This window comes from Bactrocera neohumeralis, chromosome 2, assembly GCF_024586455.1.
Source record: "Bactrocera neohumeralis isolate Rockhampton chromosome 2, APGP_CSIRO_Bneo_wtdbg2-racon-allhic-juicebox.fasta_v2, whole genome shotgun sequence".
Taxonomy (NCBI): domain Eukaryota; kingdom Metazoa; phylum Arthropoda; class Insecta; order Diptera; family Tephritidae; genus Bactrocera; species Bactrocera neohumeralis.
The window spans coordinates 84875948-84901406 of NC_065919.1; the positions used below are offsets into that span (position 1 = coordinate 84875948).

General features: G+C 37.0%; 1 protein-coding gene across 3 annotated transcripts in view; it reads left to right on the plus strand.

The window, feature by feature from the left end:
• The window catches only part of LOC126751704 (rho GTPase-activating protein 100F), a 98295-nt gene that overhangs the window by 46726 nt on the left and 26110 nt on the right, over positions 1–25459 (plus strand). For 2 of the 3 annotated variants that reach the window (XM_050462175.1, XM_050462176.1), the window contains exon 1: positions 12182–12319. The exons of the other annotated variant lie outside the window; for it this stretch is intronic. In XM_050462175.1, coding sequence (XP_050318132.1) covers positions 12266–12319 — 54 coding nt within the window. In that variant the 5' untranslated portion in view covers positions 12182–12265. Of the gene's footprint in view, positions 1–12181; positions 12320–25459 lie in introns of those variants that run through there. 3 annotated transcript variants of the gene reach the window in all.

Sequence of the window (25459 nt, forward strand, 5' to 3'; positions counted from 1 at the left end):
ATTTTAGTTATAATATTACTTTAGACTGAAAACTTTTTTCCGAGAGTATTTTTGCAATAAGGAGTACTAACTAAGATGATTTTCAAGAAATTTACGAAAAATAATTCTGGTAACACTATCAGTCGTTTCTTTTTTATTTTGACATATTTGCATGTCATAGCATTTTAATCTCAAATTGAAGTTCTCGCCACAAGTACCAGATCGCATTTCCTATTACTGAAGACACAAACCCATGTTCTATAATGATGTGTAATCTCATACAGATAAACTCTCTAATGTCAACTCGCCTTGCTATTCCAATTATTTTTGCATACATACAAACACATTCATCTCTGTATATCCATCGCGCATCCTTCATGCTAAAATACCACATATTGTTGTACTAAGATAAAAAAAAGATAAAAAGGAACTAAATCAAATACGCTGCTTTGAATTTTTTAACCTTTCCACTGCGTTATCGGGTTGTGTCTGTGCTATATTCGCTGGTGAATGCTATTTGTGGCGTTGCTCTTTGAATCTGTGTCGTGTGTGTTGCCGCCTTTTTGTGATGGAAATGACCCACATTTTGCGGGTAGACATTTTCCATTTTGATTTTTTGAAGTACGAGTTCACTACCCTTGTGCTTGTATTTGTTGTATAGTATACATATATACATATGTTGTATGCCGCATGCCACTTGCTGCACAAGTAGAAAAAGAACGCTTTTGGGTTGGTGTGTGTCGTGAGTGTTGGCTGGCAGGTGTGCTGCTGCACTCGCACCTATGCTTGTCCTTATTGTATGCATGTGTTTGTGCGTACGTATGTGTGTGTGCGTTGCGCTCGCGTGCGTGTGACAGCCATTTCAAATGCTTTGTGGCTAAAAAAAAAATAAAAATAAAGCATGAAAATAAGAAATAAATGAAAAATATTTTGCTTTTACGAGTATTATTGTCTCGCTGTATTGCTCGGCAAGTGCTTGAGTGCCTGTGTGCGTGTGTGTGAGTGTTTGCTTTCCATTTTATCATTTAAAATGCATTTTTTAATGATGTTTTTTCACCTTGTTTTCTTTGCAGGTAATAAAAAGCGATTTCAATAACTTCATAGCCATGTCCCAACACACCAACACATGCATACGTTTGTATAGCGCCGGCGCTGCATACAATGTAAGCTTATATGCAAAGGTGTGCGTGTATGTGTGAGTAAGTATTAAAGTGCGTAGAAAGGAAACACAATTCAAAGGCTAAGTGTCGAGTCTGTTAATAGCTTGTTTTTGCTTGTACTACAAAGTTTCACACACACACACACTCTTAAATATTTCCCACAAGATTTATAAGCGACGATCTCGATTTAATGACTGCTTATTTTCGTATTCATATTGTCTGCGGCTTGATTTAATGCGAAATAATAGGATTGTGGATTTGTAGGCCGGTGTTTGCTTCAAAGTTTTACTAGCATTTAAGTAATCGGCTTATGAGTTGTGGTCACTCGGGGTCAATGGGTCAACATAATTGGCTTGAGCTGAGTCTTGGGCAAAAAGTGGGATCAGTTCATTGAAAGTTGGTGCGGAAATATAATTAAGATATTATTTTTATTAGTAAAATTAAGATTTTAGCTACCTTTCTACTTTCGGCGTACAGGTCCGCTTGCTTTCAACGGAAAACGGTTGTTGATATATTTTCAAGCCACATTGTTTGATATAAACAACTTTCAAGTTGAATTAAGTTTATTTAATAAGAGAAAAATATCTTTTACGATGTTACTTTTTTTGGTTTTGATAGCTCAGTTCGCAGCTATATCCATAATGGTCCATCTGAACACTTTGTTCAAAGATTGTAACTTGTGAAAAATGTCCCAAAGATCTTTTTTTCTTCTTTTTCTTTGGTACTCTAACCGTGAGTGCGCCAGTTGTCTCTATTCTTTGTGAGGTCAGGCCGAATTGTACATTCCAAGTGCAGATAGATCGCTATGCACTTGGTTCTTCCATTGGTTGCGTTAGCGCCCTTGCTTTTGTTGTCAACTCATAGAACTCGAATTGAAGGAGCTTTTCGCTGGAGCATCATCGACCATGTGAACGAAATGACCCAACCTGCCCGTTTGTTGCATTTTTATGCACTTAACTATATCCATGTCGGCGTAGAGCTTATACAGTTCCTGGTTCCATTTTTTCGGTATTCATCGCTTACGTGAACGGCTCCAAAGACTTTGCAGGCAACAGTTCTCTGTAATGCTCTAAGTGCTTTCTTATCTGGGTTCGCTATAGTTAATGTTTTTGCGCCGCGTAATAGGACGAGGAAAATTAGAATCTTATAGAGCCAAATTTTGTTTTCGTCGTGAGAGGGATCCGAGGTATACAAAGTAATTTACTTTTTGAAATTTATAATCAACAGTGATGTAGTTCTTAAGTTGCGAGAAATCTTTGTGTTCGGTCTCCAGGTATTCTGTCGTACCGTCGCGTTCCCTAGTTCAAATTAGCGGCATGTATCACTCGTTCTACCATTATTCTTTTACATATGGCTCAAGCAGCTCAGGACTTCCGGTCTTAGACGATTAACCTCTGGGTAGCAAAAAATCATTCGTTTGAAGACGAGTTAAACTGAGAAGGCGAAACATCCCTCCAGAAAATTGTGCGCTGGGTTTGGGACCCGCCACGTAAAAGAACATCCTTAATGAAAAGGACTAAACAACGTCGGATGTAGAACGGAGTAGGCGGTGTCTACGCCAACAGACCTCGTCAGGTATCGAACGGCTAAAAGCGATCCTTCCCTGTTTGGTTTTACTTTTGGAAGGCTATCATAAAGATACAGATAAGATAGTTACCTATATAATGCCATGTTATTTCATCCTTGAACTATTTAAGGTATAATTTCAAGAAGAGCTAACACTGTTTATTCATATGAAAACATGAGCTCATTCTTATATTTTGTTAAAAGGTCTCCAATCTCTGACTTCTGTTGTTAAACATATATCGGGGCTCAGCAGTGGGAAAATGAGCCTTAGGAGTCAATATATGGTACATAAATTTATCCTTAAAGTAAGATCAAGTGCTGAATGAAATACCATCTGATCAAATTTGATCCAGACTGGTCCATAAACGAACCGATAAAAAATTTTTCAAGATTGTTATACAATTTTTATGTACGTCTGAAGTTAGTTCTGCTTTCTCCAGACTGGATAAGGAAGCGAAGCAAATGTAGTGAACCAGAGCAAGACGAAATTCTGATGTCATCAAACAAACAGTCGTTGCGATCGCCACTTCGCTCCTACAACACCATTGGCAGTCATAACTCGAAATCGTAGATGATTTCTTCTATCTTGGAACCAGTATTAACACTAGCAACAATGTCAGCCTAAATTGAACGCAGAACACTCTTACCAACGTAGCACCTGTTGTTCGGACTGAGTAGGCAATTGAGAAAGCCCAAACTCCATAAGTCACTCATTACTCCCGTCCAGCTATATGATGTAGAGACGTGGACGATGACAACATCTGATGAGTCGACATTACGAGTTTTTGAGAGAAAGGTTCTGTGGAAGATTTATGGTCCTTTGTGCATTGGCAAGGCGAATATGGCATACGATGGAACAATGAGCTTTACGAGTTATACGACGACATTGACATAGCTGGCTAGATCATGTCGTCCGAATAGATGAAAACGCTCCAGCTCTGAAATTATTCGATCCAGTATCCGCCGGGGGAAGCAGAGGAAGTGTGTCTAGAAAGATCAGGTGGAGAAGGAACTGGCTACGCTTGGAATCTCCAATTGGCGCCAAATAGCGAAGAGGAAGAACGAATGGCGCGCTGTTGTAAACTCGGCTCGTAAGCGGTGTCTACGACAATAAAGAGGAAGGAAAAGTGTGTTCTCCTGTTTTTGACATCTGTTTGTTTATAACGCGGCTTCCGAGTTTTCTGAAATTTTGTGTTGCAATAACAACGATTTGTATTAAAATACGTGAAAATGTTTTTTTTTTTCAGTCCGGGTGAAATTTGATCACGTGGCTTCCTAAAATCGAACAAATCAGAATAACAACAATTTATAATTGGTAAATGAATTAGACGAAAAATGTCATAAATATTGTGAACTAACGAATGTTTATTGCTTAAATATTAGGATGGGAAAAATTAGTCGGCTGGCTAGCTTTTACTTCTTGGCATCATATTCCTATTTTCATATTTTTGCGATTGACTCAATGCCTATTTAATAGTAGTCTACTAAATTATATTTACTTTCAGTAAAAAAAATTGTTTTGTTTATTTTAATAAAATTCAATTTAAAATATTTCTAAAATTCGGGATATAATCCTCTTTCGCGCCCTTTAGAACTTTTGAAAAGTCATCTTTCTTTAAAGCCAATTTCAAATCCACAATCAATCAATGCGCACAATTCGTTTCCACATCATTTCATATCGTTTTGTGTTGCGCTATTAGCAAAAAGTGGCAACATTCAACATTTTTCGGTATTTTTAAATGTAGTGCCACCTGTACATATATGTAGTATGTATGTTTTCACTCCATTATTTGTGCTTTCAGTTGTGTGTATTCTAAAATCTACAAATTCGTTCTTTCGGAATACATAAACACCAACAAAAACACACATCATACTATCACAACTACAAAAACACACATTTAGAAGGAGGATAACTGCATATACATACCTACACAGTTCTACCAATTTTCGTTTGCCCGAATTTCGAGCTTTTTTCTACCAATACAAACGGCTGTACGGCACACACACACGAACTCAGCGACTTACACGAAAGCCAACAAATGGATTTAGGAAACTTTTTGTGGGAGCATTGTGCTCTGGTTCCATTTCGTTTCATCGTGCACATTTTCCTTTTCGAATTTCGTATTTTCATTACCGCTTGTTTTCCGTTCGTGTCGCGGCCGACTAGCTTTGAGAGCTCTGGCTCGTGCGCTGGTGCTTTTCAATTCAATAAGTTCATTCGAGTGCGTCGGTCGGCGGTGCGTTCAGTGGCGTTCTCTCGTTACGCAGCGCCTAGTGTAGTATATAGTAGAGTAGTGAAAAATAACGGGATAGCTGTGTGAAAGGATACCATAAATGTAGTGTAGACGCGTAAAATTTTGTTGCTGCAAACTACGAGTGGAATTACTGACAAAAGCAACACAGTAATAGTGTATAAAAGATGTAAATTAAAAAAAAAAAAAATAAAAAAATTAAGATTTAAATAAAAAGTGTGCAATGGTGTTTGAAAAAATGCGAGAAGTCCAGTGAAATAACGCAATTGCTCTAAACTGGCATGGAGTGTAGCCGACAACGTGACAAATGAGTCATGAGTAGGCAGACATCACGCGCGCAATTATTTTGTTGCTGCAAAGTTGGAAAAAATACTGAAATATTTACGCGCCGAACACACTTTTTTCGTGTGTGTATACAACGGTTTATGTGTAATTGTGTGTGTGTGTGCCGTTAATAGTTTAAAACCGCGCAAAGTATCGAATCAATTGCATTTGAGTATCCGAAAAAAGTTAATGGCTTCATTGTGACCGCCAACAGACTACACGCGTCTCGATTGCTTTCACCTTGATGGCTGCCCTTTGTATCCCTACAACGTCACTTAACTGTAATGCTACCCCTCCGAAATTACACACTTACTGCTTTCAGCTTCGACTCGTTCTGTCTGCATTCATTTGTTTTACTTGTTTCAATTGTTATTTCCGACTAACGGTTTGGGGTTCAGACAACTGTTATTTGCACTGTCAAAACTCATCATCCTTTATGCGTTTAGGAATGTTAACAACAATGCTTACAGCTAAACATTTTCAGTGCGTTGTCCAGCCATTATGATCCCAAACACTATTATTTCTCCAATTGTCTCGGCGCTCCACAGTATTGTATCGACTTGGCTGGTGTGTCTAATAAGCAAGTTACCGTTTTATATTATACACACACACAGTTGCACACATTCACACATTATTTTTGTATCCAACAATATTTTCGTCAACTCAGCCTCACCAAATCACATTAAAGCAAGCCAAGTAAATGGTCCACCCACCGGCCGACAGAGCGCCCCTAAAGCAAACTCGTATCTGCTTTCGGTAGACTAAAGCCTCTGCAGCCACATGCTTGCTCCGCTCGGTCTCATCTTAAAGCACTAACTCCTCTTATATATTATATGTACCCTGGTACCTACATATATACATACATATGTACCTGCCCAGCGTAGATATATATGCGTTACTTACATATTATGCTAGGGCTAACATTGCGCTGGTGCATTACTAAATTTCATCTCATTCCCTGTACTCTGCCCTCCCTCAACAACAATAACAACATCTTTTGTTTTAATGCTACCTTGTTGTTGTTGCACATTCTGCGTCTGTATTCTCCAACAGCGTTAGAATGTAATATTTAGCATTTTCGGAGAAATCAGACGTCGACAAAATCCTACCCGCTTTGTTGGTGCCTTTAATTTGGAGTATAGTATAACATACACATACATACATACATACATATGTACTGCCGAATAAACAGTCGCTGCTGTTTTACGCACCATAAATTGAGTGGAGCCGAGTTGCTAAGGCGCGTACACAAAAAATTGTTGAGGCTGCCCCTAATGAGCGGGGTGTAAGGCGGAAGACAAAAGATAAAGGCTGCTGTATGCGAGTGGTCTGCCGTTTGTGTGGGGTTTGTGCGGCGGTGTAGCACGTTTCTGTTGCCTTAATGCCTAGTTAAGTTCATGTTTTTTTAAATAAGCCATTTTTTAAATTTTTAATAATTTTTAAATATTTATTTAGTTTTTTCTTTATTAATTGTTATATATTAGATTTTTTAATAACTTTATTTTGATTATTAATATTATTATTTTTTCCAATAGCTTGCTATTTTAGTTAAATTAGTTTTATAACAAAAAGTGTTTCATAAAAAAGCATTATTTTTCACAAGCTTAAAAAAGTCATAGAAATTAGTTTCAGTTCTTACGTATACGTAATAGGTGGCAACCCTTTTCTAAAAGTTTTCGCAAGTTGTTAATATTTTCCCTTAGACTCCACATTCCGAAAGCAGGAAGTATGCAGATAGATCTCAATTTTCAGACTCTTAGACTTCCTAATTGTGCCTTTTTCTTTAATAATTATTAAAAGGTGAACAATTTCGAGGTTCCCTACTTTGTTAAAGAAAAAACACAGACATTTCAAAATTAATGTGGAATGTTTATTCTCATTACAAAGAACATTACTTGACTTTTGTTTTTTGAAAACTATCTTATTCAAATGGTGGCCGCGGCCACTTTTAAGATAATCCAGACGATGAGTCCAATTTTCGATGACTTGTTCGAGCATTTCGAGTGATATCTGATTTTTTGCTCCAAGGCCTTAATCGAAGCGGAACTGTTCGCTTAGACTTCAGACTTTACATTTCCCACAGGAAAATCTCTAACAGTGTGATATCACATGATCTTCCTGGCCAATCGACCGGCCCAAAATGGGAAACTATTACCGAAGTGTTTTCTTAATAAATCCATTGCTTGATGCGATGTGTGGGAAGTGGCGCCTTTTTGTTGAAACCGAGATCACGAGCTTCAATTTCAGGCCGATGATTCCACCGGTCCACAAAACTAAACCAAGTTGGTGTTTTTCTGGATGAAATGACAGCTCTTGACTCTCTGCAGGTTGCTCTTCGTCCCTAATGCTGCAATTTTCCTTGTTTACATACCTATTGAGCCAGAAATGGGTTTCATCGCTGAACAAAATTTGGCTCGAAAACGTCGGATTTTCTTGGAACTTTCCAAGAGCCTATAGCGCGAAGTGATGTCGCTTGGGGAAGGTCGAGTGGCTTCAGTTCTTGCACAAACTGTACTTTGTATGTTTTCAATTTAAGATCTCGACATAAAATGCGCCAAGTCGTTCCATACGTCAGTCCGAGTTTCTGCGAACGGCGTTGAATCAACTCTTCACGGTCTTCGTGTACACTCTCAGCTAAGGTTGCTATATTTTTTTCAATCACCAGGTCTATTCGGTCGAATATTATCCAATAATGAATGCTGGGTTTCATGATGGGTGATTATGTTGTGAATAGTACGCTTAGTAGGCCGATTATGTTAACCATAAGTTGGGCGAAGCACGCGAAACACATCCTTTACAGAATTTTCGTAATAAAGTTGAACGTTTAGTAAACGTTTGGTTGCGTTGAACGCGTGATCTGTCAAATAAGGCTATTGAATATAGTACTTCTACTTGGACCACCCGTTATATCACAATTCATTTACTTTTTTACACCAGAACAAAGAGTTGAAGTCGAATCATATTAAATATTTATTCATAATGTTATAAAATATTATTTCTATACTCACATTACAAGATCTTACTAAACGTGCTTACCCACTAGAATAATAATAAGTAATAATAAATAATTTACATGCAAAGTAATATTGTATGTTTTCGTTCAATCACGCATGATGTGGGTTTGAAGTGCAATCGTCGGAACTTATGATAATTATAGAAAAAACGTTTTCCAAAAGTGTGTTTAGTGTCGTGTCATTTATTCATTAAGAAATGCCAAGTAGGACACCCCCAAAAAAGAAAGATATTACTTCCTGTTGATGACATTGATACCTATGCAGTTCTCTCAGCAAACACAGTTATGAAACTGAAAAAATCATTTTTGACACTTTGACTGTCTGTCGAAATTTTTTCACCCGAATTGTTATTACTTTATTCACCAGAAGTCATTGTTTATTTCCCTAAATATTTTCCAATTAAATCCTAAAAAGGTTTTGCCATACTTCGCACTTCCTTTGTAAAGATAATAAATTAAAGCTTAAATATAGGTAGAAGAAACTTAATGGTATATAAAACATATTTACAAAGCTTCAGACAAAATAATTCCCGGATTATAGAAATTGAAGGAAGTTTGAAAATTATTTTTCTTGACTAAAATTTAGAAAATTAAAGGATAATTGCTGTAAAATTTTGGAAGAGTACTGCATCAAATTACTTCACTTATTCTAAAACCAAAATAAATTTACAAGTAGAACGTGAACGTTTTTAGAAGGATGATTTTTCTGCCTGATAGTGGTTATGGAATTATTTTGCTTTGAAGCATATTGAAGCAAATATATACTTTTTAACTTCTGTTCTGTAAATATTTGTTCAACAGTTTGCTTCTGGGATAAAATCAGATATTCTCAACATATTTTGACATTTATTGATACATAGCTATATGTATACACACTATACATACATACATACATATGTATTTAATGTAGTTATTCATTTCAATATCCACCAATATAATAAATACTTGTGCCACTGTGCTATGACTTACTGGAGGGAAAAAGAAACAGCTCCGGCAAAAAGTAATTTAATTTTGTTGCGACTGCAAAATCTTCAAACGAAACTGAAAAATTCGCAATAAATCATATTGAACTATAAAAAATATAATTTTGTATTAGTATGTACAAATAAGCTGCTTGACCTATATTTTATCTAACTGTAGGGTAGAGTGAGTTGACTAAGCTTATTATGTGAATGTGTGTTTCTAAAGAAATTTTCATCAAATTTCCGGCTATATCGAATTTAGTGAAAGATTAATAAATAAAAATGATAAATGTTAATCTTATTACTCACTCTTCAAGATTTTTATTGCTACCGGTTAAGGCTGAATATGCAGAAAAAAAAAATTGTTTAATAAAGTATGTAAGTTCCTGAGATAAAAAAGTGATATCATATAGATATTTCAATGCAGTAACATTTTTCGGTCGCACTTATTTGACATATACCATATGTATATTGCTCCATGGGTTAAAAACTGGATTTTCAAACAAAAATTAATTTTTTCTACTTCAAGAATACTGGCTCGGTTTTGACTACTCATAGCATTTGCATTATAAGCTTGACCGAAAAAGTTTCTGTTTTTCTAATAGTTGAAATAAATCGCTTTGATTGATGCCTTCATGACTAGCCCACTGTAGTGCTTTATTGAAAATTTCAGCTACTTCATTTGGTTGGATTTTTTCCGGTCCTTCTGAGACGTAGTCTTCCTCTTCAATACGGTCGTTCGCATTACAAACCTCAATATCTTCGTTCCATTCACGAATGATTGGTAACGTACATTCACTCTAAAATTGTTAATAAGAGACAAAATCACAATAACTTATATATCTTTGAGAATTTCTACAGGCAAAAGCAAACTGCGAGGGAGATCGATTGTTTTGCTCATTCAGTAGTAAAGTTCGGCTTCCGATTTTTCTTTTAAAATGGCCAAGGACATACTATCTGCAGGATCTTCATAATTTACCGTAAAATTTTGAAATATTATTCCAGTAATTAGCATATTGGAGTCCAAGCACCTTCAAAAATATTTATTACAGTATTTAATGTTGACTTCTGCATTGACTGGAGCAAATCAGATCTCGTTGCTGCTATTGAAGCTAGAAGCATGTTCGTGATTTTATTGCATTCTGATCCATCGGTTGAAAGAGGGGCGTAACGTTTGCTGGCATAAATATTGCGAACATTTTTCTACTACCAGTTCAGCTCCACTGGATGAGAAGATGTGTTGTCGATTAGGAGAAGCGCTTTAATTGGCAGGTTTCTATCCTTTAAAATGATTTCACCTTAAAAACACTAAAATTAAAAAAAAATGAGAAAATTTCAAAGGAATTTGTGCCTGCGGAACGAATGATTCATGAAACCATTCTTTAAAAATCGCGGACATTATCCATTCTTTGCCTTTAAAATTGCCGAGGCTTATGTGAAAGAGTTCCAGTGGCGTTTGAGCAAAATAAAAACGCGATTTGCTGTTTCTCCGAGTTTATACTTTTTTTCTGAGCTGGAGACATACGTTTCTTAGTCAATACACAAAAAAACGTGTTCACGTTTCTGAGCGTGCACTGTACTTTAATACTAATATTTTCTTCAATAAATAAGATTTCGAAATTCGAAGTCAAATATCAATTTGGTTGCTAAGTTCCAAAATCGAGTAAATTAGCTTTTTTACTTTTGACTCAAGCTCTAGAAAAAATTGGGTTTGGTCCAATACCCAGTCGAGGCTTGTACATTCTTAATAGTACCTTATGCTAGCAATACAAAAACGTTGTTAACTTTGGTGAAAGCGAACGAGAGAAATATACATTTTTTATAGAATATACTTCTGGAGTCTGCACCCTTCGACCCTACGATGCAACTATAATAGATTCTTAACTCGTAACGCGTTTAGTGAAACTTATATAAAAAAACGAAAAGTACAAACAACGATCGCATAAAAAAAAATATATTAAATATAAATAATATAATGTTTATGGCATATCAGTTCATATCAAAGTGTTAATATACATACATACATATATATATATAAGCATGTGCATTTAAAATGTAACTGATATTTAAAAACCTTCGCACTCACACAATCCTAAGCCAGCAGCATAGCAAAGTGTTAGCAAAGATAATGATGCTGTGAAATGGGATATTTCGAAACGTGACTGTTCTATATGTTGCTTGCTTTGTCAAAAATCCAATCCGAAAATACATTTTTCCGGTTGTGTGTGGGTAAATGCGTGGGCAAGAGCGAACGACCTACCGTCAGTTAAATAATACTCACCTAGAAGTTCAAAGCACACGACAGAAATCTAATATATAATAAAAGTGTACGTGCATACATACATACATACATATGTACTTACAAACATATTTACTAAATGCCTCAAAACAACGAAATCCGTCCTACCTTACAAAAAAGTAACGGCAAACGAATAAAGTGTTCACGCTGAGAGAACGAAACAAAAGGGAAGCAGACTCACATACATACATATATATTTATAAGTATGTACCTGCCGAAAAATTGAGTATACGCCACGGTGTTCACGGAATTTCGAAGGCGAAAGCCGCAAGCGCACAAACAAAGTAAGCGGAGCGAGTGTGTGAGTGAGGTGGAGAGGGAGTGGGAGCTAGTAGGAGTTGGAAATGCGCCCAAAGCGCAGATGATGTAAAATAATTTAAGAAAAGTGCGTGCGAACACTTTGGGGATAAGGATAAAGCTCAAGCGGCCGATGGCAACGAAATCGCACGGCAGCAGTGCAACAGCGAAGAACAAACCAAAAGCAACACGGCGATACGAAAGTGCGGCGCAAACATCACATCGATAATCGCTATTGGGAAACGTACACACACAGACACACACCCGCACGTACGCCCCCATTTGCCATTTATTTCGACAGTTTCGCAAACAATTTACGCTGTGCAAACGCAGGATATTCCACATTATTTTAAATTGTCTTGTGACTTTTCGTTTGGCAAGCGTCGAATCTTCATTTGGTGAAAATACTTTTAATGTGCGATAGCGCCACAACTGGGTGCTTTCTGACCAGGAGCAGTCACCGCAAAGTAAGTTGGTGAAATAAAATTCAAAAAAATTATTGTACATATGTATAGAAGCATAAGTATATACCAATATAGGGTTAAAGAAAACCTGCAAACTGAAAAATAATTTTTTTTTAATTATAATGATGACTTTGCAATGAAATTTTTAATATTTTTGAAATACTGTATCAGAAATTTGAAGGAAACTTTGGAGACTCTATAAAGTATTGTACATTAGATATATCAAGGATCAGTGTGACGACCTGAGTCGATTAAGCCATTCCCCCTTGTTTTCCTTTCTGTTTACTATATATGCAAATTAGTTTTTAAAATTTTCGGATATCAAACTGAAACCGTCGATATCTGCCTCCTCTAGCACATAGCTGCCAGACAAACTGACCGATCCAAACCAAGACGAAGATTTGTTGATACCTTTTTATGCAATACGAAATGATCGATATTACTATTCAAAGTAGTCGCTTTGGATGGTGGAACACCGGTCATAACGAATTTTTTTATAACATTTTCGTTTTTTGTTTCGAAATAAGTCTCAGTTTCGGTTCCCTGCTTACTCTCACTTCTCTTCTTTTCATTGATTTTCCTCTCGAGGTTAGAGAAGAGCAGAAAGTCGTTGGGAACCAGATCCGGAAAGCACGGTAAATGCGGAAACAACTCAAAGCGCTACATATACATATATAGAGATTCGGAGCGTAATAAAACACGTGTTTGCTCTTCAAGATCCAAATGCAAAAAGGGACGATAGGCGTTTTTATTTTCTTAAACTGACCTAAAGCGAATACAAGATAAAAGCGAATAGAATGCGCATGGTTGTATTTGCGAAATGTAAATTTTATAAGCTTGTGGTGTTGCCACATATGTATATATTGCACTGAGCTTTGTCACATCCAAATACTAATGAACGATATGTCCATAATATTTGGACAAATTGAATTTAGATTTATCGCTTAACCAAAACCATCTTGTAGATGTATCGATGCTGGTCTGGTGCGAAGCGTATGGGTTTGGTTGGGAATGAGGAAAAGACGAAATATCTTCTGTTATCAAACAAACAGTCGTCGTACGCGCGACTTGGCTCCCATGTCACTATTGACAGTCATAACTTTGAAGTCGTAGATAATTTCGTCTATCTTGGTACCAGTATTATACAAAAAACAATATCAGCCTCAAAATCCAACGCAGAATAATAATAATAATAACTCTTGCCAAGTGCTACTTCGTACAGGGTAGGCAAGTCCTCTCTCGACGATGACAGACCAAACTCTACAAGTGACTCATTATTTCCGTGCTGTTATTTGGTGCAGAGGCATGGATGATGACATCATCTGATGAGTTGGTGTTACGAGTTTTCGAGAAGAAGATTCTGGGGACGATTTAGAATACTTTGCGCATTGGCCATGTTGTCGAGGTGGATGAGAATACTCCAGCTTCTAAGGTTTTACACTACGTACCCGCCGGGGGAAGCAAAAGAACCGGAAGAGCTCCAATTTCTCATAACACAAGTGGAGAAGAACCTAGTTGCCCTTGGTATCTTGAATTGGTACCAAATAGCTAAATGAAGAAACATTTCTCGCGCTGTTGCAAATACTGCTATTACCGCGTAAGCTGTGTCTATGCCAGTAAAGAAGAGGATGTTTAAATGGCTTTGCCTGTAACAGTTTCCAACAAATCGTTGCTTCGTGGACGACGATCCTGATCGACAGCAAGCCATTTTATTGCATTAGCTGTACTAGAAAATTTAGAAAATTCGACACAAATTCCCTGAATATGATGAAACCTTCCCATCCGATAAAATCTTCTGAAAAATCATGTCACTGAGTTATTCCAATTTATCAGGGTGAATAGTGGCAATGTATAGCGGACCGAGCAGAATTTGTTTATCTCTTGTACTCACAGTTAAGTCACAGAAAAGTTTTCTGAAATTGTCTCCGATTTTATGTTTAAACATTCTTTACACAGAATCAACTTTACCATCTACTCGTAACAGCCAACACTCGAAGTACTGTCGAAATGGGTCTGATCTATTTAATGTATATATAAGAACACTACTTGTTAGGAGATTTTGTGAGAAGTTATACTGAAAACCTGACCGCTATTATATTATCTTGATTATTCATCCAAAGTGCGGTGGAGATATAGGAAAGAAGTGATTCGAGTACGCAGCTTTTATTAGTGTTGAGTCATTTCTGAGCTTTGCATGCCCCAATCGCCCTCACTGGCGGATTGTGAAAGTGAGATTAGATTGAGTCATAAATACTATTTTTAACAAAAGCCAAGCATTTTTTATTTATTACTTATGAGTGTTTGTCGCCGCGTTGAGTGCTAATGACTTTTTACTTTGATATTTTAATGGCCACTATGCTTTTGTGTACTGGCATGCATTTATTTCTTTATCTGCCTTGAATTTCGTTCAGTGCTGATGTGTTTCAAATTGTACGTTTCAATTCAAAGCGAGTTCTGAATTTGTCATCAATGAATGTGGTGATTGAGTGTGCTTCGTGTGCAACGCCCACCGAGTGCTCGCAGAATTGCTGTACAAGCACCGCACCGGTCGACGTGAAGCGGTAGAGTTGGTGTGAAGGGGTAGAGCTCGAACAAAAGTTATTGATTTCATTCAATGTTAACTAAACATTGTTTGTATGCGTGCATGTCAATGTGTAATTATGGCTCTATGGATAGCGGCGAGTGCTTTTTTTGTAATGTGTGTACTCAACAAATCGTTTACTAATAATAAATCTTGCATTTGTTTGTGTATAATGTGTGAGAATTAAGAGCGGTGCTTTGCCGACCATTATTTCTCGTTGAATGCCGCCCAATTATAATAATATGAATGCCACTCTAGCCGCGGTAGATATTGCATTCAAAACTTATAGTAAGAGTGTCACCAATAGATTGTCGATACGGATAAGGTATTACTTGTAATTTTCTTCCAATACATTTCATATGTTCTATTCTTTTAAGACGAATTTCAACAGTTTTCTATATTGAAGAAGTGACTGAGACTTTCGAAATTTCAAAAATTTCGAAACACCTTGAATTGTCAGATTATTATTTTTTTAATTTTTTGAAATATGAAAAAATTTTGAAACTTCATAAATAATTTCCAATAACCGGTTTTTGATAGAAATTCTACAAATTAGTGGTTTTGGAAATTTGAAAAAAAAAATGTTGGTGTTTTTTTTTTTCAAAAATATTGCATAGCAAGGAATGCAACCTGACATCAAATCCATAGAAACACCTTAAGGTGCAAAACTTCAATCAGAGGATCGGGCACATATATAAATATACTCATACACTGATCGACATAAGATTTGTTATAAAAACTATAGATACTGGAGGTGTGGCTTATTTTGAAGGCATTATTAGAGCAAAGTTTAGTCTCATTATATGAATTACTTTTTGCTTTGTGTACTGAAAAATTAAAGAATCAAATGGAATTAAAATTTGTGCTATGTGGGAAGTAGGCGTGGTTGTGATCTGAATTTGCCCATTTCCGCACTGTGACATAGAAATATGAGAAAAATGCTACGTACCAAATTTGGTTGAAATTTGTCGAACGAGTCCCGAGATATGTAATTTCACCTAAAATCAGGCGGTACCACGTCCGTCGTCATTCATAAATTACTCTCATACCATCTCAGGTGTAAAATTATATGGCTGACAAATTTCGTTATTGCTTTATAGCACTTCTAATAGTTTTTAAAAGTTGTTATATGGGAAGTAGACGGTGTTATCTTGTGTTTTCCCCATTTTTACACTGTGACATAGAAATATGAGAAAAATAATATTTGAGCTGTGTAAATTTGGCTTTTGTAGATATAGTTGTTTAGGAGATATGTGCGTTAAAGAGGGCTGGGTCACGCCCACTTTTTCAAAGTCTTTAGCTCACAGATCCCCTTGCTACCGCAATCCCCGTGTCAAATGACGGTTCTTTGTCTTAATTTTGTGCTTGATTATAGCAATTTATGCGTATTCAATTAATAATGGCGTTTTGTGGGCGTGGCAGTGGTTCGATTACTCTCATCTACGAACTCGTAGTTATTTTTGCCAAGGAACACGTCTACCAAATTTCATCAAGTTATCTTAATTTTACTTAAATTACAGCTTACATGGACGGAGCACAGACAGACGGACTGTACTCTTTAGTATACATAAAAGTACTTACAAACACATACACAAAACAAAATAAATAAAAACAAAAATGACATTGCTTTTAGAAACTCAATTTATTAAAAAAAAGTATGGCAACTATAATTTTTCACTCGACATCGTACATACATATACACATACGTAGCGACATGAGATCCATTTACGTCAAAGCTTCGAAGACAGCGCCGCTAAATTATTATTGTTACACCTCATCAATCGCCGAGTTCCCTAACTGCGCTCCAAAGCAATTGCTTTCCAACGACGCCCTTGTGTTCGTCACTGCAAACGACAGTTGTGACACCAAGCGCTCAGCATCACGGCCACCCCCGGCCTGCCTAATTGGCGTAGTGATCTCCGGTTTGCGTCGCCGCTATTTGCGAGCAACGCCTTGGTGTATGCTTTGCATCTTCGGCTCGCTGACTCGTGCCAGCATACATTTCTGCTTACTTAGTCATATTCCCGCCAATGTAATTTGCCATGTTATTACATTCACCTCGAAGGCCCTCCTAGTCACCATTCCCACTTTCTTACACACAGCGCCTGCAACAGCGTTTCTTCTTGTCAGACGCACCCATCACTTGTGGGGTTGGTGATGTGCTCGTAGGCGCTTGATGCCCTCGAACAACTGCGTCTGCTGTGGCAGCCACTGAAATTGTCTACAAAATAGATTAATTACATAATATGACACTCACGCATGGCGGGATTGCGCCGAGCTGATACGAAGATACGAAGATTACTGCCACCGACACAAACAAACAGACAAATACGTGTTCGCATGTATGTATGTGCTAAACTGTCGGCAACTAATCATTTGCTGAAGTAATTTGTCGTAAACAATTCACTGTTGTGTGTGTGTTCGTGCGTGTCGCTATCGGAAATTTAAAATCAATCGATAAATTACGAAGACGTCTCATTAGTCCATGTTGTAGACACTACGTTCGTGCATACATACTTGTAATGTGGCCAGAAATATTCAGAAATCATCAAGACCCAGAGTTGGTGCTCACTTCAGAGTTCAAAATGTTCGTGTTACTTTACGGTCGTATATGTATGTAGTATATACATATACCGTTACATATGAGTGCTAAAGTGCATATCAAACTGGCTTGTGAGTGCCCCTTTCACATCACAGCCCAAGACGGCTAGGTTGAGTGCCTACAAATTGGCAGCTCGTGTTTGTTTTGTGGCAACGCGGTTTTCGGACTCACACCTTGTGGCACTCATAATCACATACACATACACACACATGTATTTATGACATACGAACATTATATGTCGTCATAAATAAATATAGTTATGCTCTTGAACGATTGGTCATTGGAGGCACTGTACTCGCCCGCTCGTGGTCCCTTTCGGTCGCTTCGCTCGTGCGCCATCCGTTGATTGCATATCATGTGACTAATGCAGACGCCAACTGCGTTTCCGCTAGCTAAGGTGTAAGGTGGTTCTAAGTGTGTGTGCTTACCACAACACTTGCCGCTATTTCTGTGAATGTGTGTGTGTGTGTGCGTGTGTGCGACGTGGCGCTGAGAAAACATTTAAATGGTTTTCAACAGACTTGAGACGTTGTCGTCATGGTTAGTAGTTCTGTTGTTGTTTGTATTGCTTTAGCTGTTATTGTTGTTCTAAATAGTTGTCAGCCACAGCTTGGCTGGCAGTGAATTATCACTTGGCCATTGCACAAAAGCCAAATGAAACTTGCTGACGTTGATTGCTGTGTGCAGAAGTTAAAATGGCGGTTAAGTGTTGGCTAAGTGGCAGGTCATTGCTAATAAATGAAATTAAACAATACCTAAACTAAATTGAAAATCTCAATTGCTAGAAATTACTATAGCAGGCACATGTCAGGCTTAGTGGCTGAAGTGTGGTTGGTTTGCAATTACAAATAATTAAATTAAAAGGAAACATAGAATACATATTTTAATATAAGTCAAGAAAATATAAATTAAAAGATATAAAAAAAAATTAAATAAAATAAAATTAATAAATATATAAAAGAAAAAAAAAATAAAATAAAATGAGTTAAAATAAAAAACTAAATATAATAAATTAAAGTAAATTGCATTAAAAAATTTATAAAAAATAAACAGAATACATCAAAATAAAATAAAATAATTTTTTTTTGCGGATGAGGGAGTGGATAATCCTTCCGCATCATCAGTGCTGTCATCACAACAACGGTATGTGCCACTTGCAGATTCCTAAAAACCCCTCTCTAACTAACCGTCGCCCAGTCTGACACCACATTTGCATTACTTCAAGGTGGGGTTCCGGGTCTGCGAATTTCTTGATAATCTTCAAGTTTGCACCACTTTCCAGCATGACGAGTCTTCTACGGCGATGCGTTCTCGTTGCCATCGCACACATTCAAAGAATGTGTGTTCAGCGTCGTCTTCTGTCGCGTCGTTGTATAGGCATGATGATTCTTTGACTTCACACATTTGGAGGCACTTTTTGAAGTGACCGTAACCGCATAAAAGCTGAGTTGTGTAAAAGTCGACTACTCCGAATTTACGGCTTTATAGCTCCCACAACATTTTCATTTCGTATGCAATGAAGGTCAACTAATATTGCATCACCTGACACTGTCCGGTAGGCTGATGCAACTCTGAGCGATGCGATGCAGTGCACTCTGGCCTTACCTTACGCAACCTTATACTACTTGCGCCGGTTTTTTTCTTTTTAAGCACATCTGCCCAGTTCTCAGCCCCATATAATAGAACGCTGATTGTCGTGTCTCCTATATTGGCCATTAGTCTGCTAAGTTGGGAAGAGATTTTTGGTGCTTTTCCTGCGGCGTGCTGAACTTGTACCCATAAGGTTAGCCTGGAGTTCAGTCTTACGCCTAGGTAGTTTACTGCCTCTTGTGTCCTAAGGATATCCGTAGTCGTTTGCATACTAATTTCTAGGGGTATGTGCTTATTTGTTAAGAGTAGTAGCTCTGTTTTTTTCGTAGCGAGCTGGAGGTTGTGTGAGTCGAGCGTCCGTATCAATAATTTTTTCGCTTCTTCTGTCAATTAAGTACGATTCGTCTGGCATTTCGAGTTTTAGTATAGCAGATTTCTGTTAATAAGGTAGCTCCGCACCGTAGCCCTCAGGTAGTCGGGGATTTTATAGTTCTTTTCGAGAGCGTCGATCTTATTTACCCATCTTGCGCGGACATCTAAAGTCGACAGCAACACTATTCTTTGTATTTATGCCATCTAGGCTGTGTGGCTTTTACATTTTAATGACGCATTTTATAGCTCTTAGAATGGATCTGCCGGGTCTAAAGCCTTTTTGTCTAAGGGAGAGTTCTCTAGCTTCGTTGATAGCCGCTTCGAGTCTGTTTAAGTAGCGTTTTATAGAGTTTTCCGCTATGTCAAGCACGCCTAGTGGTCGGTGTGCTGATGGCAGGTTGGGATCCCCTCTTGTCTTACTGATTAGCTCCAGCTGTTATTTTCTCTAGGGTTCAGGGAATATTTCTACTTCGATTCAGGCGTTGTACATCTTCAATAGTACCGCTAGTCACTCTGCAGCGACTAATTCCAGGGTTTTTGCTGGGATCCCGTCCGGGCCGGGTGATTAGTTGGTCTTGAGCTTCCCAGTGACTAGTTGCAGCTCTTCAAGGGTTAACTGGGAGATTTGCGGAAGACTTAGAGTATGTTCTGGTTCAATGGCCCGTTTTTCGTGAGCGGGGAAGAGTGCGTTTACGATGTGATCCATTTTGGCAGCGGTTAAGTCAAGTGGCTTTGCTTGAACACCGAGTTTCCCCTTAACTATTTTATACCCAAGTCCCCAAGAGCTTTTGTTAACATTCCTCACATTTTTTCACCGCAAAAAAACTGTAATAACTTTTCTAGCTTTTTATTCAGAAATTCGTTAAGGGGTATTGTCATATAAAAAAGTTTTTCTGACAAACATTTAATTTTTATCGGCTTGTTTGTACGTCAGCCACACATAAGCACCGATATCGGTGGTTTCGACAAATAAGTATCTTCTTTCTGATCGATATTACAAAAGCTGAGGGGCTAATTCGGGTATATACAGAAGAACAGCAGACGGGCTTAGCTAAATCGACTCAACTCATTACGTTGATCATTTATATACCTTAAAAGATATCCGAGGGTTTTTCTGGGCTTTGGTTAAGACATTTATGATGAATGTATGAGGATAATATATATATCTCCGAATTTATGAAATCCTTCAAAAAACAAATTTGTTGTATTTGCCTTCTTTAATTAATCTTCATGTAATATTCGGCTGGAACATATTGGGTAGTCGAAAAAGTCTTTTCGTATTTTGTCAATAGATGTCGTTGCAGTCGTATATCTCCAGTGCTCCCAATCACATTGTGTCCTACCATATAGTGTTCGAAATTCATCATCAAAATCATCATTTAATCAGAAAAAAAATTAAATTCGAGGAAGTTGAACAAAAGTTACAGCTGTTCAAAAATGATTGAAAATAATGAAGAAATTCACTATATTTTGAAATTTTTGTATGTAAAAGGGAAGAATGCCACGCAAGTCACCAAAAAATTTGTGAAGTTTACGGAGACGATGCTGTATCAGTGCGTGTAGCACAACAATGGTTCGCTCGCTTCCGTTGTGGAGATTTCGATATTTCGATTTATATTGATGAAAGTTTTACACTGTTGGAATAATGTCTCTAGCGGAAAAGTGACAAAAAGTGCTCGATCAAAATGGTACATATTTGTTTATTTATTTATTAGCATAAATATATATAAACAAAATTTAAGTTTGATATGAAATACGAAAAGACTTTTTCGACTACCTATTATTATTAATAAAATAAATTTTTCATAATACAATAATGGAAAAAAATATTTTACCTATTCATTAATGCATGTAATTCCATCGACAATCGCATCTACATTACTCGAATGTGACCCAACTTATATTAAGCCAAGAACTATTACTTAAAAAGCATTCCCAACAATTCCTATTAATTAATTATTGAGAAATATTATAAAAATAAAATGTACTTAAGCCAATAAAGCGCTAGTTGAAGAAAACTTACAGCCAACCGCGCATTGCTCCTACTATAATTACTATTTTTATTGTTGTTTTACCGCCAGCACTTAATTAATATAACGGTTGGCATTAAAACTTAGCTCGACTTTACGCGCCCCCAAGTGTAAGAGTACACAATAAAATTTGTTTGTTTCACTGCCGTTTCTTCAAACACAACTACATGAGTATAAATATATGTACATATGTACATATATACTATATATACTGTATACTATATATGTCTGTATACATGCAGCTCCACCGCAGGCCATACTTAAACTTTGCAATCTCCATTATTGCTCATAATTCGTTCTAGTTTCCATCAACGTCAACATCAACACCATTACCAACAACATAACCGCCACCAAACCCAGCGCCACACAACACCTGCTCCATCATAGCCCCACCATGCTTCAGCGCTTTCACCAAATACAACGGCAGTCCGTTAACGTTGAATTGCGTGACTTGACAAATCAATAAAATCATTTTTTCCCAAAACATTAGAACGGAAATTAAGTGAAATTGTAATTATGTATGCGTCGCCATTAGTAATTTTGCGCCAAACGCGCTGCTGCTACTCGAGCGAGCGACCCTTCCCACCGCTGTCAGCGCTTGCAGTCACCAAATAGGAAAACTAACCGAATTTCAGGTTTAGATACTTCAACTAGACAACGGTTAATGACAGTCAGCAGTGTTGCATTCGCTCACCATTTTCAGCACAAGCACTTCGAATGTTTGCTTTTGTTGTTGGGTAATTTTTGAGCACCATTTTGTTTTTTAATAGCCAGCGAAATGCTGAAACGCTACGCTCATTATGCGCATAACTGTTCGTTTTTATGCGCGTCTAAAATTTTTATTTCTACGCGGTTTTTGTGTGTAAAATTTTGCATGACTGCAACAAGGCGACAACAACAACTTCGAAAGTATGTAAATGTAATAATATGCACAATACATACATACATATATAATTCTTAGTAAGGGTATTAATGACTGTGGTATTGTTGCTAAGCACTTAAGCGGCCACATAATGGGCGGTACTTAAGCACAAACAGACACACTCTCACATGAATATTTGTATGCCAACAGTTGACCAATCAATCAGTTAAAAGGTCAGCTGGCGCTTTGCGTGCATTTATCGAAAACGAATTAGTGATCAGAAAAATGGGGATAATTTGCTTTCGCTTTACCGAATTCTCAATTCAATGGTTTCTAATGTGCCATGCCATTTTTTTCCATCACTAATTATAGTACTTGTTTCGAAAATGTTCGAAGCAAATATTATATATAAACATTAGGGCGTGCGTTATTTGCCAAGTTGATTTTTTTTTTGGAAGAGCTCCCTGAAATTGAAGTTTTTGCTCGAAAAAAAGGATCCAAAGTAAACAAGGCGTTTATTTTCAATATTTAAGGTGCGTTATTAAGTAAACAGAACTTTTTGAATCTAACGCCTCTTGGTAGCGCCATCTATATGCCGACTTGTGCATTAGAATCTGCTTCTTTATCGATTGTCCAGTGAGAATTTCATGACATTTTATTGATTGGAGGTTAAGTGCCAGTATGTTTGCGTGAAGATGAACTTCGAACAAAGAGACATCAATGACGATCAACATGTGGGCCAATCAAAATCCGTGATCACCGGAAATTCCATCGAAATGAATAGAATTGAACAACGCCAAAACATCGATTTATCGCATTTTGACCGGACATTTGTGCTTACGAAATGTGTGTGGACAGTTTGTTTCGCGCAACTTGACTGACGACCAAAAATTGTTCAGAATCCAACACTCGAAGGACGATCATTTGACCAAAAATCACATTTTAACCATTAATCACTCCCCGTATTCACCTGATATGGCACCGTGCGACTTCTTCCTTTTCGGAAAAATGCATTTGCCCATGAAAGGAAGCGTTATGCAGACGTAGAGGCCATTCAAATGGTTTGCGACGGCATACTGGCGGCCATACCGGCCAACGAGCTAAAACACTCGTTCGACATGCTTTTGGACTGTGCAGAAAGCTGTATTGAAGCAAAAGGAGACTATTTTGAATAAAATAAATTGATTTTGCCGAAAAAAACATTTGTTCTGTTTTTTTTTAAGTCCTGTTTACTTTGGAAAGCACCTTGTATACCATTTTTTCACCAAAACAAATAAACCAACATCTTTCAAAATGTAATATTCTAAAAAGATATTTCCAGATCTATAAGAAGGACTTTCCATTAAAAACACGTTTTTAAAAGTTATACTCAGTTGCTCATCAAATTATATTGCATGCATTGAGTACACCATGTCGTATGAGCAACCGCACTGTGTAAATCACTTGTATGTATGGTCAGTACGTTTGAATACTAAACAATTGTAACTGCGTATAACTTTTGAAGGAATGTTTTCATGAAAAAAATCCGTAAGATATTTTCAGTAGAGAAAAAACTTTGTAACAGGATAATAGTTTTTTAAAGTTGTTGATTTACTTGATTAACGTAAAATAACAAAAAATATCCATGTAAAATACAAAAGAAATATGATTTGGGCAAGGTTTGGGCAAAAAACTGTACTTCCGAGGAGTGTTTGCAAAAAAAAAACTCAATAGACACCATAATGCACATACACATGTATTTCTAGGCCAATTGATACTTCATTGGATCCTTAAAGTTTTCCAAAATTTCGCTTCCCTTAATAAAAAAATTTCGAAATGCGGCTGATTTTATACGCATATACTTGTATGTACTATATATTGGCGGAGTTATATTAGAAAAATTGGTTTTCTAATTAAGCGGTGTATGTAGAAGCCTAAAATGGATAAAATCGAGAGAAAACTTGCCATAACCCCCACATAACTAATATCTTGATTATTGTTTTAGATCAAATCATTATAAAAATAATCGGTTAATATTGGACTGCATGAATTAAACATTTACTTGAAACAAGAAGATTATCATATTAAATATAGTAGTATGACATCATGGTGAAAAAGTTTGAAATGGACCTACTAATGTCAAATTCTACTAAATTCGAAAAACACATTATAAATCGTAGACGTGTGGTTGACATTCTTTATTACAATGTATAATACTGTAGTCAGTTCGTGTATTGATTAGAAAAATTTCACAAAACAAAACGATGTGGCCAAGTTTTGAGAATCTTTCGAGAACTTCTTCCACAATTGCTTCAATGTCATGATGCGTGTGCAGCAACGCCAGGCCGATCAAGCTATCTTGAATTGTCGAAAAAGAGCGTTCAAAGCTCGCATTCGTAACAGTTTATGTGCAGAATAGGCGAAGAAAGCAATGAATTATGGAGTATAGGTATACATCGCAGTTCTTCCAATGCAGTAGTCCGTAACTTGTTGTCTTTTGGCTTTTGCTTCTGCCTCCAATGGAAGTGCACAAGTTCACCTTTGAGCTTAAACGTCACACGACGTTCTTATTATCCAATGGCATTTAAATCTATCTATCAAGCGGTCAATAAGACTTTGCATTTCTTTGGTTTCCAAAGAACATACTTTTTCTGGAAGCAGCAAACTCAGTTGAAATCCATCCAATACTTCTCTAGGAAAGCGTGTTTTCAAATCTTCGCCGATTGTATCCAACAGAGGTATGTACACTGAAGTCCTATATTATTCTTCGCAAGTTCTCAAACAGAAATTTTCGCGTTTTGTTTGTCAGCCGTAGATTCTTGGTTTTTCTTCATCAACTTTCAGTTCTGCCGCCCTTTTTTTAGTGTCTGAATAAATGGATAGAAAATGTTTCTTGGCTTTTTGTCTTCGATTTCGGAACGTTACAAGCAGCGTATTCATCATATTTGATGGCTTTCCCAGATTCATCAATGCTTTCTGAAGAATCACGCTGAGTGAATGAGTTTGAGATAGAATATCATATAGACAAAAAACCCAACTATAAATTGAAATTTGCACACGGCTGCGATGTGTATCGTTGCTTTTCTCGTGGTTTCCTTATTTTTCTAGTTTCTATGTTAGAAAGCTT